This window comes from Anabas testudineus, chromosome 2, assembly GCF_900324465.2.
Source record: "Anabas testudineus chromosome 2, fAnaTes1.2, whole genome shotgun sequence".
Lineage (NCBI taxonomy): Eukaryota > Metazoa > Chordata > Actinopteri > Anabantiformes > Anabantidae > Anabas > Anabas testudineus.
Window position 1 is genome coordinate 1568418 of NC_046611.1, and position 18859 is coordinate 1587276.

At 41.4% G+C, this 18859-nt stretch overlaps 2 protein-coding genes across 2 annotated transcripts in view; both read left to right on the plus strand.

Moving 5' to 3' along the window:
* The window catches only part of LOC113164660 (ALK and LTK ligand 1-like), a 16811-nt gene extending 13043 nt beyond the window's left edge, over positions 1-3768 (plus strand). Inside the window, exon 6 of the mRNA XM_026364052.1 lies at positions 618-3768. The gene's annotated coding sequence lies outside the window, so the exon portion shown is untranslated. The remainder of the gene's footprint in view (positions 1-617) is intronic.
* A 5679-nt stretch (positions 3769-9447) lies between these two features.
* Positions 9448-18784, plus strand: sh3yl1 (SH3 and SYLF domain containing 1). Its single transcript, XM_026362798.1, has 11 exons — positions 9448-9644; positions 12766-12876; positions 12972-13085; positions 14071-14135; positions 14647-14759; positions 15209-15337; positions 16090-16234; positions 16369-16450; positions 16546-16611; positions 17497-17529; positions 17644-18784. Coding segments are annotated over exons 1-11 (1068 nt in total). The 5' UTR covers positions 9448-9643; the 3' UTR covers positions 17853-18784.
* Positions 18785-18859: the final 75 nt, after the last annotated feature.

Below are 18859 nucleotides of genomic sequence, written 5' to 3' on the forward strand. Positions count from 1 at the left end.
ATGATAACAGCCTCTTAAAGGAGCTCTTTGATTAGAGACGACGCTGCGGTTGTGACAAAGTATTAATATCAGATCTGGGGTCAGAAGAAAAGCACAAACAACTACAACACAAAGTCCCGATTGTTCATTCAAAATAAACCAGCGACCAAAAGACTCAGAGACGGGGTCAGAGTGAACCGGTCAGAACCACAGAGAGCGAAGAACCAGAGGAGGTGAAGAACCTGGAGCCTGTGTAGAACCTGAGAATGATCCACAGTGAACGACGGCTCAGAGGATCAAACACAGTAAAGAGCTAATCTTTAAACACCTGTCCAACAGGTGAGTTACACTGTTCAGGAGCCAGGTGTGGTTTTATCAGTGACCTCTGACCCTCAGTCAGTGGACTGTTCTGTTCTCTCTACTGTTGTTCTACTGTCCTCGGCCACGTGCTCACGTTCTGTCTCAGCTCGTGATTTAAACGAGTCGTTCATTAACAGTCTGTCAGTAAAACAAACACTGATCCGCTTCCTGATACAGAACAGGGGCTCTGCTAGTCCTGGTTTCACCAGCTGCAGGCCGACTTCATTTTAAAGTAAGAGGTGTCTGAGTTCTTCTTTATTGTTTCTATTGTCTCACAGGACCAGGACCCGTTGCCATGACAACGAAGGTGGAGTATCTTAACGAGATCATTCACTGACGAGGATCCACAGACGTCCTTCAGCCAATAGAAACTCCACGGAGGTCATCTACTGTTTACTTCATTCTTCATTAGTCTGATTACAGGACACACATTAGGATTTGGTTTCTGTTTCTGACTGAAGTGGGACCAGTTCTGTTCTGGTCCGGGTCGACTGTTCGTCAGATGTTTGATATATTTAACTTTTATTCACCTTGATTCAGTTTTTTACTTTCTTTACTATTTTAAATTCACTGTTTTCTCCTGTTAGGACCAGACTCCATGATATTTTACCACTCATTTAAAACCTGTACTTCTCTGCTGTACGTTGCTCTTCTTTACTCTGTGGTCTCTGTTGTCTTCTACTGGACTCTACTTGCTGAACCCACAATGAAAGAAACGGATCACTGTTTGTGATTCTACTGGTTTCTAATGGATGTTTTATTTTCTGGAAAACATGGAACTGAAACAAGATGGACGTGACCTGATATAACAGAAACACACGTTTCACTGGACACTTGATGATATTTAATCTTCTGTTTGAAGCTAAACGAGAAACTAAATGGACAAATCCTCTGACTGGACCCAGCAGAAGAAGCTGTCGTGGCCTTTTGTTCTGTCGTCCTGTGAGACACAAACATTTAGTGATATTCAGTATATTTATATTGTTGACGCTGCCGCCCTGTGTGCAATATGTACATACTGACAGAGGAATAAAAACACACGTTTTATAGGTATTTCCAACAAATGAATGCAGTTATGTTGCTTTTGCACAGTATTATACAAAACTATTAGAGTCAGATATTTATTTTTCTATAAACTGTTTCCTTTATTTCTGCAGTTCTGTTCATCAGTAGTAATATTTCTCTCTCCAGGACCATAACTGTAAGGTTTGAGACATTAGAAGAGTCTCGTCCACGCCCTCGTCACTCGAAGGACACGTGACATCTCACATTAAACACTTGGCTGAGTCTCTGACAGCTGAAAGAATCGAACTAATTTCCTGGAAAATGATTTGTTTCCAGTGTGGGAGTTGAGTTTTTGTTTGAATTAACATTCACAGTAAATTAGTCAAGAACAGGACAGATGTGATGCAGGTTAGGTGTAAACCACAGCTCGTGTCTCTGTGAGACGCTGGATGTGATCAGACGTAGAAGCTGGAGGCTGCCAGCTGCTGCAGGAGGAGCGGCGTGTCTCTGACAGGGTCAACAACATAGCTGCACTGTTGACTTTGGCTGCTGCACAGTTTCATGTTTAAAGTGAATATTTCCTCTGTGCTGCGAAGAGTAAAAACAGTTTGTGGCAGAGCCAGCGTGGTTCACTAGAATCCATCAGAACGTTCTATTTTACTGTTCAGGTGATGTTCAACACAACATGAAGCTGTAGAAACACTGGGTTCTGTGATTATGACATCACAACATTAACGTCCTGTTAGCTGGTGAATGTTGTGACCTGGACTAAGAACAGTCACAGCAGTGTCTTCACTCAGGTAATGAGCTGCCTGCTGTCTGTCTTTGGCTCGATGTGCCTGAAATATCACTTACAGTCATTTTATTTGTAATTAGGCAACTGTCAGAAGTTTGAGAGGTGGATGTCTGTGCGTGTTGATTTGCAGTCCGACCAGCTCGGCTGCACTTTTGGCAACAACTTGTATTCTTTATATTGCACACAACATAATACCTCTATTGTCCCTGTTGACAGATTTAGCTCAGGCTGTTTGGTTCGTTCCTGCTGTGAAAGCTGTCGGACCAAACATCTGGACCAGAGCCACCCGAAGAGCACGACTTCAGAAATTCTCTCCTGACTGTAAAACACTTTGATTGATTTTGATGGATTATAACACAATGATCCTCCAGGCACAGACACGTCAAAGACTTCCTTCACTGAAATGACTGAAAGCCAAGCTGACGCATTGTTTGTTCTTATTTATTTATCGTCAGCACGTGAGTCTTTACACCTTTACACTCCACTTTACACCTGTTTCTATAGTTTTACCTTTTTTGTGGAGGATTTGTGCGATTTAGCTTCAGAGATATTTTATAATGAGAACCAGCATCTTAAAAACCCAAAGTTGTGAGATCAGGATTTGTGGAAGTGAAGCAGGAAGTCCAGTCTAACAATTAAACTTCATTCATAGTGAAGTCAGAGAAAATCTGTTCTGTAGAAATGTGAAATATCCAGAATTTTGAGATAATGTGGGAAAAAAACGTGGGAAAAATGTTCATGTAACGATAAAACGATCGATTCTTATCGATTCATCAAGTTGACGTAGTGCTGACCGAACGTCCTGTTTGGCTGGAAGAACAGAACCAGAACCAAACCAAGTGTTGTAAACCACAGGTTCACCACAGAGTAACAGTAGTTATAGCCAGTAGTTAGTTAGTTTGTTTTTGGCATATTTAAAGTATATTTATATAAGTCAGAAGTCAGAGCTGCGTTTATCTGTCTACGACCATATGATATTTAACTTCGAACAGCATCATGTATTTATACTGTACATTGCAGCCATGTTCCCTCTGGGCTTCTGTAGATTTTAGCTTCAGCCCAGAAATATGTGCAGCTCATTTGACGAGGCCTCGTCCGTCCCGTCCTGCTCACAGCTCGATTCTCTGATGAATGTGTTTCTGTGTGACAGAGTTCAGCTGGGGTTTGGGAATCAAACCAGTCTGCTTTCACATGATATCAGCAAAATGAATCCTGACTTTCCACCATCCACATGACTGCACACAGGGCACATTTCTTCTCCTCGACCTATTTTCATTTCAGTATCTCCTCATCAGTTTTACTCTTAGTCTTAAACTCCTATTTTTAAAACTGAATTAACTACATTTGCAGAAACAAGTCCTGGAATAATATATCATATGAAAGATGTATATCAGTTTCATTATTTAGGATTTGGAACAACATGTTCACCCTTTATTTGATCCGAATATATCACAGAGAAAAACTAAGAATGTGGATCATTGAAGCCAGTGTTTGGAAGTAACTACGTAATTTAGTCAAGTTTACTTTTCAGATGCCTGTAACCCGGCATCCATGACCAAACCCCTCCAGATGATCCAAAATGCGGCAGCACGCCTCATTTCAATCAACCAAAAAGGTCTCATGTCACACCGCTCTTCAGATCTTTGCATTGGCTTCCTGTGGCTGCAAGGATCAGGTTCAAAGCTCTGTCTCTTGACTACAGAGTGGTCAACTCCACAGCTCCATCTTATCTCAATTCAATCGTTCAGGTCTACATCCCGTCCCGTCCACTGTGGTCAAATAGGGAACGTCGTCTGGTGGTACCAGCACCACACAGTCGACACCAAGGAAAACTGTTCAGCTCAGTGATCCCACGATGGTGGAATGAGCTGCAGAACTCTGCACGCTCAGCCACCTCACTTTAATATTTAAAACACTGATGAACACAGAACTCTTCATCATCTTACTTTGCAAACTTTTCTACTCTTTCATTCTCACATCTCTTGAAACAGAAACACTTTTTAACAGCACTTTGCTTTGATGTTGTTTCTTCTTGACTTAGATTTTGTTTGCTTGCCTTGTTCCTCACTTGTAAGTCGCTTTGGATAAAAGCGTCTGATAAATAACTAAATGTAAATGTAAATGTAAATGTAAACCTGTACCTTACTAAAGTCTTTTACACCTGACAGATTTAATCCTTCAGATTTTTTATCCAAAATAAAACTAAAACATTTTATTTGTGATGAACCATCAAACATTTACTTAACAACATTTCCAGTGCAGGTCTTTGATTTGTAATAAAGTATGTGGTAATCGTACCTCAGTAGTAGCAGTGAAGCTGCACTTGTTGATGTAAAGTACTGCTTCTACTTGTAGTGAAGTACTTGTATTTTTACTTGAGTGTTGAGTTTGTAAATACAGAAATGATTGAACATTAAAACATTAATAATTCATAATTATAACATTATAACATGACATGTATGCAACAGTGACCTGAAGTTATGTTCTAATATTAGCATTTTAGCATTCAGCTGTTTTTAATGATTTACTGTTGACATTAACTAATATTAAGTTACAGCTAAAGTTTGCTAAAACGTTCTTTTCGTGTGTGAACCTTTCCTGTCATGAACTTATTAATATATAGTGATAATATTATTAGTTCAACATTTTAAATACATAAGCTAACAATAATAAGTCATTGAGCTCAGTTTGAAGTTAGTGTGTGAGTTGTGTAATAACAATAATAGAACATAAAGTGCTGTAAATACTGGTTTAGAATGAAGTTATCGTGGTACAGTTATATAAAGACAGTATAAACAATAGAAGCAGTGTAGGAGGAGCAGCAGCATGAGGTGAGTAATCACAGGCAGGTAAAGACTAGTCTGTGATGAATTACAGCTGAACCTGTGCCAGCTCTCTGCAGCTACTGTCGATATTCCAACACAAATACACACACTGCATGTACTTCAACTCGTTGATGTACTTTTAGTTTAAGACACAGAAACACACAGATGCCGTGTGTTTGGATGTTTGATTGACAGGACAGGGGAGTGGCCAGCGGGATCCAGACTGGAACAATCACAGGTACGTTTGTGGTTTTCGTGAATGTGAGACGGGTTCGTTAACAGAACGTTGTTAATAGTCACAGATGTTAACAGCAGCTGTGTCCTGATTGGTCCACTTAGATGAAACCGAGTGGTGAGAAACACTCGAGTGTTTCCGGTCTAAATCCACATTAAGGCTTTTATCAAAAAGAAGAAAGAACCGGGGGCTGCATACAGACCTGTAGAGCACTGAGACCTGTAGAGCACTGAGACCTGTAGAGCACTGAGACCTGTGAGCACTGAGACCTGTAGAGCACTGAGACCTGTAGAGCACTGAGACCTGTAGAGCACTGAGACCTGTAGAGCACTGAGACCTGTGAGCACTGAGACCTGTAGAGCACTGAGACCTGCAGAGCACTGAGACCTGCAGAGCACTGAGACCTGTAGAGCACTGAGACTTGTAGAGCACTGAGACTTGTAGAGCACTGAGACCTGTAGAGCACTGAGACCTGTAGAGCACTGAGACTTGTAGAGCACTGAGACCTGTAGAGCACTGAGACTTGTAGAGCACTGAGACCTGTAGAGCACTGAGACCTGTGAGCACTGAGACCTGTAGAGCACTGAGACCTGTAGAGCACTGAGACCTGTGAGCACTGAGACCTGTAGAGCACTGAGACCTGTAGAGCACTGAGACCTGTAGAGCACTGAGACCTGTAGAGCACTGAGACCTGCAGAGCACTGAGACCTGTAGAGCACTGAGACCTGTAGAGCACTGAGACCTGCAGAGCACTGAGACCTGTAGAGCACTGAGACCTGCAGAGCACTGAGACCTGTAGAGCACTGAGACCTGTAGAGCACTGAGACCTGTAGAGCACTGAGACTTGTAGAGCACTGAGACCTGTAGAGCACTGAGACCTGTGAGCACTGAGACCTGTAGAGCACTGAGACCTGTGAGCACTGAGACCTGTAGAGCACTGAGACCTGTAGAGCACTGAGACCTGTAGAGCACTGAGACCTGTAGAGCACTGAGACCTGTGAGCACTGAGACCTGTAGAGCACTGAGACCTGTAGAGCACTGAGACCTGTAGAGCACTGAGACCTGTAGAGCACTGAGACCTGTAGAGCACTGAGACCTGTGGAGCACTGAGACCTGTAGAGCACTGAGATCTGTAGAGCACTGAGACCTGTAGAGTACTGAGACCTGTAGAGCACTGAGACCTGTAGAGCACTGAGACCTGTGGAGCACTGAGACCTGTGGAGCACTGGATGTGCACGAGGAACATCTGCAGCATGTCGCTTCTTCTTCTAGAAGCTCTGGGAGGACTCCTGATGAGGGAGGTGAAGGTTTTAGAAGGACTTCAGGGACGATCTGTGGTGGACGAGAGGAAACATCATGATTATCAAACATTCATTTAAAGTTTTATAATAATTCCTATTAACATGTTAAGTAAGTGGAGTGACTAAGAGTAACTAAGAGTCCTTAACCTCAGAGAACTCCAGAACTGGAAGACTGAAAGGATTTGTACATTTGACTGGAGAACGTTACCTGAACAGTGAAGGACGAGAAGGCTGTGACCTGTAGGAGACTAACCTCAGAGGGGAAAGTTGTATGAGGACTGGAGTACTTGACAAAGAACTCATCCAGGACTCGGAAGCTGACTCTGAAAGTGTCTTTACACCAAAAGTTCCTGGAACTTTCCGAGAACCTTCAAAAGGCGTATATGGTACCTAGGTTCTTCAACTGTTCCGGGGTTTTGGAGAAAGTTCTTGCAGTGGTACGTTTAAAAAAAGGATCCAGGACTCATCAAACGGGGGTTTGTCATACAAACAGCTGAAGGACTTGAAAATGACTTGAAGGGTGCTCAAAGACTTGAAAGAGGATTCATAAAACTATAGGATCTGAAAAATGAGTCAAACTGGAGAGTTTTGAGGACTGGGAGGCCAGAACTGGTTTGAGGGAAGTGGGTGGGCCGACGCAGGCAGTGGAAACACATTAAGAAGACAAATGGCTGCAGAGAGACTGATGTTTATCCAGCAGACTATTTACAGAGAGCAGAGGGATTAATGTGCAGAACGATTGAAGGAAAAGATAAAGACAAAGATGATAAAGAGCTTTAAAATGGAACAGATTCTTCAGTTTCAGCTGTTTTTACTGTTTAGAAGTAGAAATGTGGGACATTCGAGGTATTTGTACATTTCAGAGCAAATACTGCACTTTTTACTTAGTTTCTTTGGCAGCTAATAAATAAATAAAACTGAAAATAATCAAGAATTTATTTATGATGAATTATTGTAGGTGAATTGTTCTTTTTTACTAACTCGACTAACTGCAGTGTCAGAATATAAATAATTATTAAATATGCTTTTAGCACTATTTTTGTAATAATACATTTGTACTTCGTTGTAACAGAGTATTTCTACACTGTGACAATGATACTTGTACTGTAGTATAAATATGTAAGTATGCAGTTTTTACTACATATTTTTATTGGCTCATATTTTCAGCTGTTTTAGTGTTTTAGGTTTTTCCAATAATAAATATCAGATTGCCGTTCTTGGTATTTCAGCTGACAGGTTCATATTGAGAAACTAAACATGTGAACATGTGGAACAGAAATGAGATAAGAGCAGGTTTGGAGGTTAAAGCTAATAAAAGCCAGTCAGCTCCTGGTGGCGAAGAGAATCATAAATAGCAGCCTGACAGCAGAAAGACCCTCCTGCAGCCTGGTCAGCATCATCCCCAGAGATCCACATCATCTGTGTCACATTCATGAGAGTAAAGACGGATTTCGTGCACAATTTTAAACTGTAGCTCGATCCAGGTCAAATTTAAAAAAATAAGTGTGAAGGTTTGACATAAAAAGACAAAAGTTCCCGAGAATGAATTTCACCAGCTGCTCTGTCGACGTCTTCATCTGAATGATGGATATATATATATATATATATATATATACACACATATATGTATATATGTATATATATATATATATCAAGTACTGTAGAAAACCAAACAAAAGGAGAAAGAGAAGCAGAAACTAAATCTTAACACTGCGGTGAAGTGTACTTAAAGATACTATGATGTTCATCATAGTAATAATCAGAGTCTTTAGAAAAGTAAACATGAATCCAGATAAACACTGAAACTTCACTCTTAGTTAGTGATTTATTTATGATTTATTTTGTGTTTGACATCTTTTCTCTTGACTCTTCTTGTCTTATCGGAGGTTCTGTCCCACGACTCTCTGCTCTCTGCTCCACATGAATGTTAGTCGTCCATGTCATTAATGTCGGGGCTGAATGTAATTGGATTTTTCTCCCTACATCAGTCACTGTCACCTATTTACTTCTTGCAGCTGTTTTCATTATTGTCCTGAGCTGTAATTGAGGCATTCAGTGATTTACCAGTGTTTTACTTTGAAGGACTCGTGTGAAGAACTCACCAGACTGTGTGTTGATGTTAATAACTGCGTTTGGGGGATACGACCGCTCCACAGTTATTAAAGTAAATCGTTCCCTCGACCTTTGACCTCCCCAAGGGGAGCAACCTATTTCCCTGCAGCAGGATCCATAATAAGATGAAACATTATCAACTGTGAGAAACTGACTTTGGACCTGACTGTGGCCAAATGTGTGGAGGGTTTCAGCATCTCTCTGCCTCAGGGAACAGCTGCATGGTCAATATTAAAAACTACATTAGTTTCATAAGGATAGATTGATTATTAATAGATATGAGTTCGTTTACAAAAGCAGAAAAAGACAAATGCATTAATATTGAATACAACATCTGATTCTCTGAGTAGAGACTCACAGGCAAAAGGTTCAACCTAGAGTCACAACAACAATCAACAACAACACAAACAGTAAACGGAGAATAAACGATAGGCTGTAAAAATAATAGTGTGTAAATGATAATCCTTCACACAATCTTACACACAGACCCATTAAAAGGTGAAACTGAATAAATAAAGAGAGACAGAGGTTATTTTTACAGATCATTCTTGGACGGACTAAATAAAACAACCTCACTTTCTGTCGGTGACGTTTTTCGATGCAGGAACTAAAGGAAACTAACTGAAATGAGAAGTGTCAGGAACTCACCTGCCTGTCAGACCGCACTGAGGGATGAGATAACTCAGACACGAGAACGCGCCCAGTGGAGCGACGGTCAGTCGCGGGAGCGCGCCCAGCTTGATGTCTGTCAGGGTGTCCGCGCAGCTCCTGTCTCTCTAATTTAAAATCACCTGTCTGATCTTAATGTCTCTAATTATCCACTGAGTCTTTTACCTGCGTTCACCTGTCCAGGTGCGCTCTGGTCCTTTACTTCCTGTGTTTTTACCTGACGCGTTTGTGTTTCATATCCGGCGTCACACGGGAAAGTCAGGAGGGCAGGTGAGTCGGAAGTGAAGACAAGTCCCCGGTAACTCACCTGTTGGCAGGTAAACAAGCGAAGAAGAGAGGAAAAGAACGAGAAGAAGAAAAAAGTGAGTTTATGAAAAGTGGAACGTTGTTATGTTGAAGTTCTGGAGGGTTCTGTTCTGTCTTATTCTGTGTGTGTTGTTAATGTTCCAGTTCCACAGGACCTGTCGGTTCCTGTTCCGGTTCCTGATCCAGGTCTAGTTCCTGTTCTAGTTCTAGTTCTAGTTCTAGTTCTGTGTTTAAGTTCCATTCGTCTTTCTACAGATATTTTACAGAACATGGAGCTTTTTTAAAACCACAGACTTTACAGGGGTTCTGGTTTTTCTTTGGTTCTCCCGTCTTTGAGGGGTTCTCAAGGTGTTTACGGTTTATTGTGACCTGTTAGGTTTTTATTCATCTCTGAGGAGGTTCTAGTTTTAGGGTTCTGTTGGGTTTTCACTCCCCGGCAGGAGGCTGTAGTTGTAGTGATTTGTGAACTGGTTTTACTGGTTTATCGAGGAGGTTCTGGTTTCCAGGAAGTTTTTCGTAGATGTTCTAGTTTTATTTATTTATTTATTTATGTATTTAAAGATCTTTTTTGGGATCTTCATTCATCTGTGGGGGAACGTTTAGGTTCTAGTGGTCTTGAGGTCTCTCGATGTTTTCTAGGACTCTTCCCATTTGATTTGTGTCCTGTTTAGTTTTGTTCGAGGACTTGTGGTTCCTGTGGTGTGTTTTGGCCTGATTCTTGATCATTAAGAGGTTCTAGTGGTTCTAGTGGTTCTGAAGTTCAGTGCTGAAGTTCTGCTTGTTGTTTTAGGTTCTTGTCTTCTTAAATAAGTTGTACGAGTGTGTTTTAATGACACCAGCGTTCCACTCGTGGTTGTTCCACTTTCTTGTTGTTCCACTTTGTTTATGTTGTTTTTCCACTTTGTTGTTGTTCCAGTTTGTTATTGTTCCACTCGTTGTTGTTCCAGTTTGTTATTGTTCCACTCGTTGTTGTTCCAGTTTGTTGTTGTTCCACTCGTCGTTCCAGTTTGTTGTTGTTCCACTCTTTGTTGTTCCACTCTTCGTTCTTCCAGTTTGTTGTTGTTCCAGTTTGTTATTGTTCCACTCGTCGTTCCAGTTTGTTGTTGTTCCACTCGTTGTTCCACTTTGTTGTTGTTCCACTCGTTGTTGTTCCACTTTGTTGTTGTTCCACTCGTCGTTCCAGTTTGTTGTTGTTCCACTCGTTGTTGTTCCAGTTTGTTGTTGTTCCACTCGTTGTTGTTCCACTCTTCATTCTTCCAGTTTGTTGTTGTTCCACTTTGTTGTTGTTCCACTCGTTGTTGTTCCACTCGTTGTTGTTCCACTTTGTTGTTGTTCCACTTTGTTGTTGTTCCACTCATTGTTCTAACTTTCTGTCTCTCTGTTTAGATGAAGGACGAGTTACAAATATTAAACTAATATATAGGTGAATGTCTGATAACTCGTTAGTGCTAACGAGCTCTCGTTATCTGTTAATCAGCTCTGCTCTGATTGAATTTGGGCTTGTGGCCTGTGATTGGTTAAACAGTCATTTGGCATCGTCGTGGCGACAGAGATGATGTAATTGGCTCAGCGAGGGGACGGTGTGTGAGTCGGCTGCTGCTGGACTAATTTAAATCAATGAAATTGAATTAAAACCGTTTTAATGACTTCAGGAACCAGTTTTTCAAACTCGTCCTCACATTTATCTTAAGATCAGTGGCACCGTCCAACTCTTTAGTCTTTGATGACACCTCCACCTTCAGCACTGTGTCAACTGTCTTCACCTCCACAGAGACCGGTCAACCTGTCAGATGTAACATCCTCATAGATGATGAGTCCTCATCTATCTCCTCAAACACTGTACAGACTGGACGGAACTTGTTTTAGAACATTACTTATCACTATAATCTCTTTGTAGATCAGTAGAACCAACTAAACAAATATTAGAGTCGTCTCATAGTTGTTTATCTTCTACCACAACCTCCTCAAACACAGAGCAGAGTTTCTTGGTTTTAAAACTTCTCAGACTCAAACTCTGAGCTGATGATAATAAAAATCAGCTAGAAGCTAAACTAGAAGATGACTGGAACATGGTCAAAGTAGAAACTCCTGATGAATGGACCATAAATGACTGCTAGAACCTTCTTAAAGAAGTAAAGAGAACACCGTTAGTCACTAGAAGCACATCAGAGAGGACTGGAACCTTCTCACAGATTACAAAATAAAGGTAGAACCTCTGCATAGACCATTAGAACCACATCAGATGTTGTCCTCAGAGGTCCTGTTTCAGTATTATTGGGGGAGCTGTGATGATCACACGTTCACCTTTGCCTCAGGATGAACTGTAATAACTTCCAGACCTGCTGCATCAGACGGAGATAAACAAACAACAAATGAAGTTGAAGGAGCTCCTTCGTGTTTTCAGTCAACACTCTAGATCTTGTGCTTTGAGTTTACTGTATTGGCGGCCAGAGTCCTGAAACGGGGACACGAGGTTTAGCCGGCAGAGACCAGTCCGGCAGCATGCCTCCTGCTGTAGCAGCACATTCCTAACACATGACACAACGACTCCCAACAGGCCGAACGTCCCGTCCTCAGCAGAGACGCAGCGCGCTAACAAAGCTGCAGCATGAAATCATCCACCACTCCCTGCAGCCACAGCGCACAACCAGAGAATCAATGTCAACATGTAGTTTAGTTGTCATTCAGAGAAATGAAATTAGGTCAAAGCAGGGTGGAGCTTGGGTGGAGCTGAATCACATGAAAAAGCAAGAATGTCTGAGATGAGTTTTATCGGCTAGAACACGTAAAGCTGAATTAACCTTTATTTAAAGGACTAAAGACACACGTCCACATGATCAGTGTCGTGTGTTGTTTGACCAACAGTCTAAAATTCTGAAGATATTCAACTTATATAAACTCAAACAGCAGATTGAACCTTTAGAGAAGCTGGATCGACTCGGTCATCTGCAGTTCGTAAAAGAAATGGGATTTTGCATTATTTTAACAAGTTACAGGTTTTAGTAATTCATTTATTTTAGCACAGTAAAACTGTAGAAGATGGAGTTTTACTGTTTTCTGTTTGGATGTGAAAACTCTTTGAGGATTTTTGGTTTTAAGTGAATTAAAATAACGAATCTTCTCTGGGAAGCACTGACTGAGCTGTTTGAATAAACAGTGTCATTGTCGTGTTTGCAGTGAGTAACCCCATCCCGTCCAATCTGAAATCAGAGGCCAAGAAAGCTGCAAAGATCCTGAGAGAGTTCACTGAAATCTCCAACAGGAACGGACCAGACAAACTGATCCCTCGTAAGAAAACACAGCGTCTCCATCAGATTTATCATCCATCAGGAAGAATTGAATGATGCAAAATAACAACCAGCAATGTGTTGGATGTTTTTCAGCTCATGTCATAGCGAAGGCCGAGGGTCTGGCCATCATCTCCGTCATCAAGGCCGGCTTCATGATCACAGCTCGAGGAGGCAGCGGCATCGTCATCTCTCGACTGGCTGACAGACGTAAGACCTCACTGACCGTTCTTTTCTGTGTTCATGTGCAGAAACACTGTTTGTCGACATGTCTGTTAAAGGTTCTGGTGGTTTTAGAACCGGACTCGGTCTTTCCTTTCCTGTAGATAACTTGTCACTTTAAAGCTGTAGGCAGCGAAACTCCGTGTTGTGACATTTACTTGCATGATGAGGTCAAAAGCAGGAAGGAGACAGGAAAGAGGTTGGAGCAGGGCTGAGACAGCAGCTCGGTGGGTCTGAAGCTCTACATGCTGTGGAGATTCCCTGTTTTTACCACAATGACCCTGTTCTTGGGACTTTTTGGGGCATTTTGTGTTGTGGAATCAAAACAACCTCCCTCAGACCTCCCTGCAGCGCTGTGAGCAGCGTGCAGTCATCTGATGGGCTGTTTTTAATGTTAATTAACTCCTTTGTTGCCATCGGACGTTTTAATGTTGAAGTTTTCCAATGAGTCGCAACTCGCCAAGCTTCACAAGGAGCTGCCTCTGCTCTGCTCACAGCAGGTGAACTGAACTGAACCTGAAACACCAGTGATTCAGATTCTTCTCATCTGTCACCGTGAACTCAGTACGAGCAGATTCACTGAATCTGAACACACCACAAGAACTTGAAGTTATTTCAAGTTCTTTTTTTCCTGGTTTTGTTTTTTCTTGTTTCATGTTTGCAAAATACAGAAAAAAAAGCATAAAATGAATGAGATATTTTTATCTGAATGCATCTTTAGTCGTTTAGATTTCACACTATACCCAAAGAAACTTATCAGAGAACACAAGGGGAAGAGTTTGTCTTGCTCCCATGTTGGAGCTGAGTTCTTTCTGTTGATGATTCAGGACATTAATCAGCCCACAGCTCAGATTTGACCAACTTTTCTTTCTTTTTTTATTATAAAAGACTTGTGTTACTGATAGAAAAGGTCATTTAAGTTTCTATAAACCAAAACCCCTGATTAAGCTGCTTTCCTTCTCTGTGTGTTTAGGGTGGTCGGCACCCTCTGCCATTGGTATCGCTGGTCTGGGCGGAGGCTTTGAGATCGGGGTGGAGGTGGGTGAACTGGAACACAAATTTAAATCACATGAAAACTCAGATTCAGTTCTTAAGTACAGCTTCAAATATTCAACACATTCATTTCCAAGATTAAAATCTCAGGATGGTGGATGTGGTTTGGATCAGGTTTGATTTGTAATCTTGTAGGAATCTGTGATGCTCAAGTGGTTTGACAGAAATTCTAAGTACTGTACATAGTTTTACTACTGGTAAACCCTGCAGCGGTGGAGCAGGATAAGACCATTGACAACCCACTAGCTGTGATCAGATTTAGATTCTGTTGAGAGCAGCTCACAGCTCTGTCATCATCATCATCATCATCATTTTATTTAATTTGAAAATATAAAGACTTGTTTGAACTGACAATCATTAATCATTGTCCCTCTGTGAGAGTTCAGATGTCAGATTGTCCTTGAATGCACCATCAACACATCAGACAGAATCACTACGTGGTGAAATCGTATCTTTGAAGTCTGTGAACCACATTTAACACGTTCTCACCTGTCAGGTGTCAGACCTGGTCATCATCCTGAACCAGCGGAGGGCCATCGATGCGTTCACCAAGGGCGGGAACCTGACACTGGGCGGGAACTGCACCGTCGCCGTGGGACCTGTGGGCAGGTGAGGGCCTGCGGGCAGGTGAGGGCCTGCGGGCAGGTGAGGGCCTGCGGCCTCTCTGCATCTGTCTGACTCGTTAATTACCTCTAATCGTTACTGTTGACGTAAATTATAGCTCAGGCTTTAATGCTCTATGAGACGTTTAATGACAGTTGTTGAGTTTTAGAGCCTGAAGCGGCTCCAACTTCAGATATGATTTAGTTTAGACGACACTCGTCGATGTGTGTGATGTTAATTTTAGAATAAGGAGTCCGACAGGTTCAGACCTGTGTGTTGGCAGGTGTGTGTATGTGGGCGGGGCCAGACGGATGCTGTGAGATTTCTAATACCTTTGTGTGATGTGTTTATGGACACTGTGTGTTTTACAACCTTTAATCTAAATCCTCTGTTACTTCTAATCAGACTTTACTATATTTATCCTTTTCTGTTGGTTCCTCATGTTTGTTTCTCAGGAACGTGGAGGCTGACGTAGCTCTGCGCAGCACCACCGCAGTTTTCACCTACTGCAGGTCCAGAGGTTTGTTTGCTGGAATTTCTCTGGAGGGTTCGTACCTGATCGAACGCAAGGACACCAACCGCAAGTACGCACAGCAGCCTCCTACATGCCTCCTCCTTTCCTTTACTACTTCCTCTTTCCTTCCTATTGTATCCTTCCTCACCTCCTTTCCTTTAATACCTCCTCTTTCCTTCCTATTGTATCCTTCCTCACCTCCTTTCCTTTAATACCTCCTCTTTCTTTCCTTTTGTATCCTTCCTCACCTCCTTTCCTTTAATACCTCCTCTTTCCTTCCTATTGTATCCTTCCTCACCTCCTTTCCTTTAATACCTCCTCTTTCCTTCCTATTGTATCCTTCCTCACCTCCTTTCCTTTAATACCTCCTCTTTCCTTCCTTAGTCCTTTACCTGTGATTTTACTTCCTTGTCTTCTTGTCTCCTTTATCTCTTCACTTCCTTCCTTGCCTCCTTCTTACCATCACTACTTCCTCCTTTCCTTTTTTCCTTATCTTCTTCTCTACCCTCGTCTTTATCCCTTTTACCTCTCATTACTTCTTGTATCCTGCCTTAACTATCTCCTTCTCTCCTTTTCTACTTTCTCTGAACCCCTTGTTTCCTTCTCTACTTCTTCTTTTCCTATATTACCTTCTTCATTCCTCCACTTCTCCTCTTTTCACTGCCTCCTTCTATCCAACTTTTCCTCACTTTATCTTTCTTTTCTTTACCACCTCCTCCTTCCTTCCTTCTCTTCCTTCCCACCCTCCATCTAACAACCTGAACTGAACTTCCACTTTTTATTTCTTATTAAATCGGAGGTTTTGTGTCTATGTCGCTGCAGGTTTTACGGCCAAGACATCCGCGCTTCAGCTATATTGAACGGTGACGTTGAGCCGCCATCAGAGTGCTTCGACCTTTACCACATCCTGGACGCCTACTCCGAAGCCTACACCACCGACTGGACCAACAAGAACATGCGGGCCAAGGTAAAAAGCACCAAACCCAGTATTTATTACCAGTGCTGTGTAGTATTGACCTTGGGGCAGCAGAGCGACAGGAGGAGGCTCAGCTCTTCAGTCGATCGATAAATGTCTGTTACTGAAGTTATTTCTCTGTCCAGTCGTCACTTGCTCCGTCCAGACCTCCAGCTCCACCTCAGCAGAGAGCAGCCTCCAGTTACCAGAAACCACCGACCAGCACAGGTGGAACTTTGACTGCAACAGTTTTTAATTAGATTTCATATATTTTGCATATTGGACGTGCATAAATAGAAATGTTATGGTTTGTGTGTGTCCAGGTGCAAGATCAGGAAGTAAAAACACCCTGTACCCGAGCGTCTCCGTCTATAAATCTGAGACCTCAGGTGAGTTTTACCTTTCTTCTTCTTCCCTCCTTTATTACCTTATCACCCACTTTCTTTATCTCTTTTTGTTCTTAACCTCCTTCTTTCCTTCACTTCTTTTATCTCTCCTTCCCTTGCCTCCTCCTTTATCTCTTTACCTTGTCACCTCATTTTTTCCTTCCCGCCTTCTCCGACTGATGACGGATGAGATCAGTGTTTTCTGCAGTAGCTCGCAGCACACACACACTTTGTTAGAAGAGGAAGGTTAAGGTGTGTGTGCTCAGGTCTGTTATTAACTCACAACCTTACTGCCAGTATCAACACATCGACTAATTAATAATCCTGCAGCTGTGTGTGTGTGTGTGTGTGTGTGTGTGTGTGTGTCTTTCACACAGTTAAGAGTATCATCAGTGTTTCTGTGTGTTTGAGGCTGCAGCTTCCTCTAGTGTTCACAGCATCAAACTGCAGCTGCAGGAAAACACGTCTCACTGAGTTTAGTTAAAAACCTGTGACGTTAGAAAAATGAAATAAAATTCTACATTTAAAGTCAGAATCCCAGGATAAAGTTTAATTCCTATATCTATATGTGTTTTTGTTAATTCAATGTAATTGTTCTCAGAATATTCTAAATTTAATGCCTGTATTATCTTAACATGACGTAACGCTGTTGTACTTCGGATTACAAATATAATTAACATGAACTGTACTGAACAGACGCCACAAAAATCTAAACACCTGCGTGTGTTCACGGTAAAAACATCGAATGTGTGATGATTAAATCAGATTTCATAAAGGACTAAAGCTGGAAAAGAGAGAATTGTTTCTTGTTATGTTTTGTCTAATGAACCATTAAAAACCAAACGAAACAGAGAAAAGCTTTTATTTCATGTGTTATTTCTTTTTCAGAGTCCGTCGCCCCCAGATATTCTCAGAACTACGGTACGACCCCAGATTTTTTTATTTTTTTAATTTTTTTTACATATGACCAGAAAATAGTCTCAATATAACAACTGCACATGCTCCCAAAAGTTGAAATTACATTTTTTCCTATAGGTGGGGGGTCATCGGTGGGTGGAGCCAGTGGGCAGCTGGTTGTCACGGCAACACATGCCTTCACGGGGCAGCAGCCTGGTGACCTGAGCTTCGTCCCTGGTGACAGAATCACTGTGATCACGAAGACAGAGTCCCAGTACGACTGGTGGGAAGGTCAACTGGAAGACGGGCAGGTCGGGATCTTTCCTGCCAACTTTGTCACCTATTGACTGCTGCCCCCGGTGGTTGGAGGGAGGAACTGCTTAGAACCAAGGTTAAAGTAATTTAGTGTTTGGGGAACTTTTATTTTACGGCTGCAGTAAAGTCCCTGAAGATCGATGATTGATTGAAGTGACTTTTTCACATTGGATTGTTGCCCCCTGTTGTCTGGTGGAACAACTGCAGCTAAGCAACAGGGAGCACAAATCTTTATTGTAGGCCCACAGTTAGGATCAGCCCCCCCCCCCCATACTAGTTAACCTTTTACGAGGATAACTAGTATACACAATGGATTATAATAATGACTGTTTCCAAAATTGACTAATTATTGAAGTAATTTTTCCAACTAAAATCAAATGTGAGAATTTCCAGTTTTTATTGCACTCGTACTAAATTCAGTAGTTTTGATTTTCTTTACCTGACAACACATCTGATGACACCATCTTGTGTTGTTACACTTACTTCTACATCTGGAAATACGTTTTAGTTACAGCTGCACTTTATTTTACAGGTCTGTTATTCACTTAAAACGTTTTTCTTAAAATATATTTATAAAATAACATTTTGTCAAAAGGCTGCACCATTTAAACCAAGCTAAATATTCATGTGTGAATAACATAGCCTTAGAAACGTTACTGTCCATAAATTTAAATGTACATTTGACATATTTGTATGTTCAGCTAACCTGTTACACTTTTATCATTATTTCTGGGAAACTTAACAAACTGAACAAACCTGTAAAGTACAATAGAATACAGTGTAACAAGGATGAATTATTTTATAATCATGAAATTTGAAATAAATTTTACATTTTATTAGAGATAACAGAGCTGTGAACTGATACTTGAAGGAGTTAGGACATATCTTTAGTCGAACTGTGTAGGAATGAATCTTTACTAAATAAATAAATCTTTAATCATTCAGCTGTCAACAGATAAGTGTTGAATTTTTGTGCATTAAAGCTTCTTTTTTGTTTCAAAACATTTAAAAGTTCCTAAAATTTACTGTTAAGCGTCAT

Bases quoted from the DNA above. Each gene is read 5' to 3' on its own strand.
- sh3yl1 (XM_026362798.1), top strand. The intron at 16,612-17,496 runs GTGAGTTTTACC...TTTCTTTTTCAG, and splicing joins CTATAAATCTGAGACCTCAG to AGTCCGTCGCCCCCAGATAT. The intron at 17,530-17,643 runs GTACGACCCCAG...TTTTTCCTATAG, and splicing joins CAGATATTCTCAGAACTACG to GTGGGGGGTCATCGGTGGGT.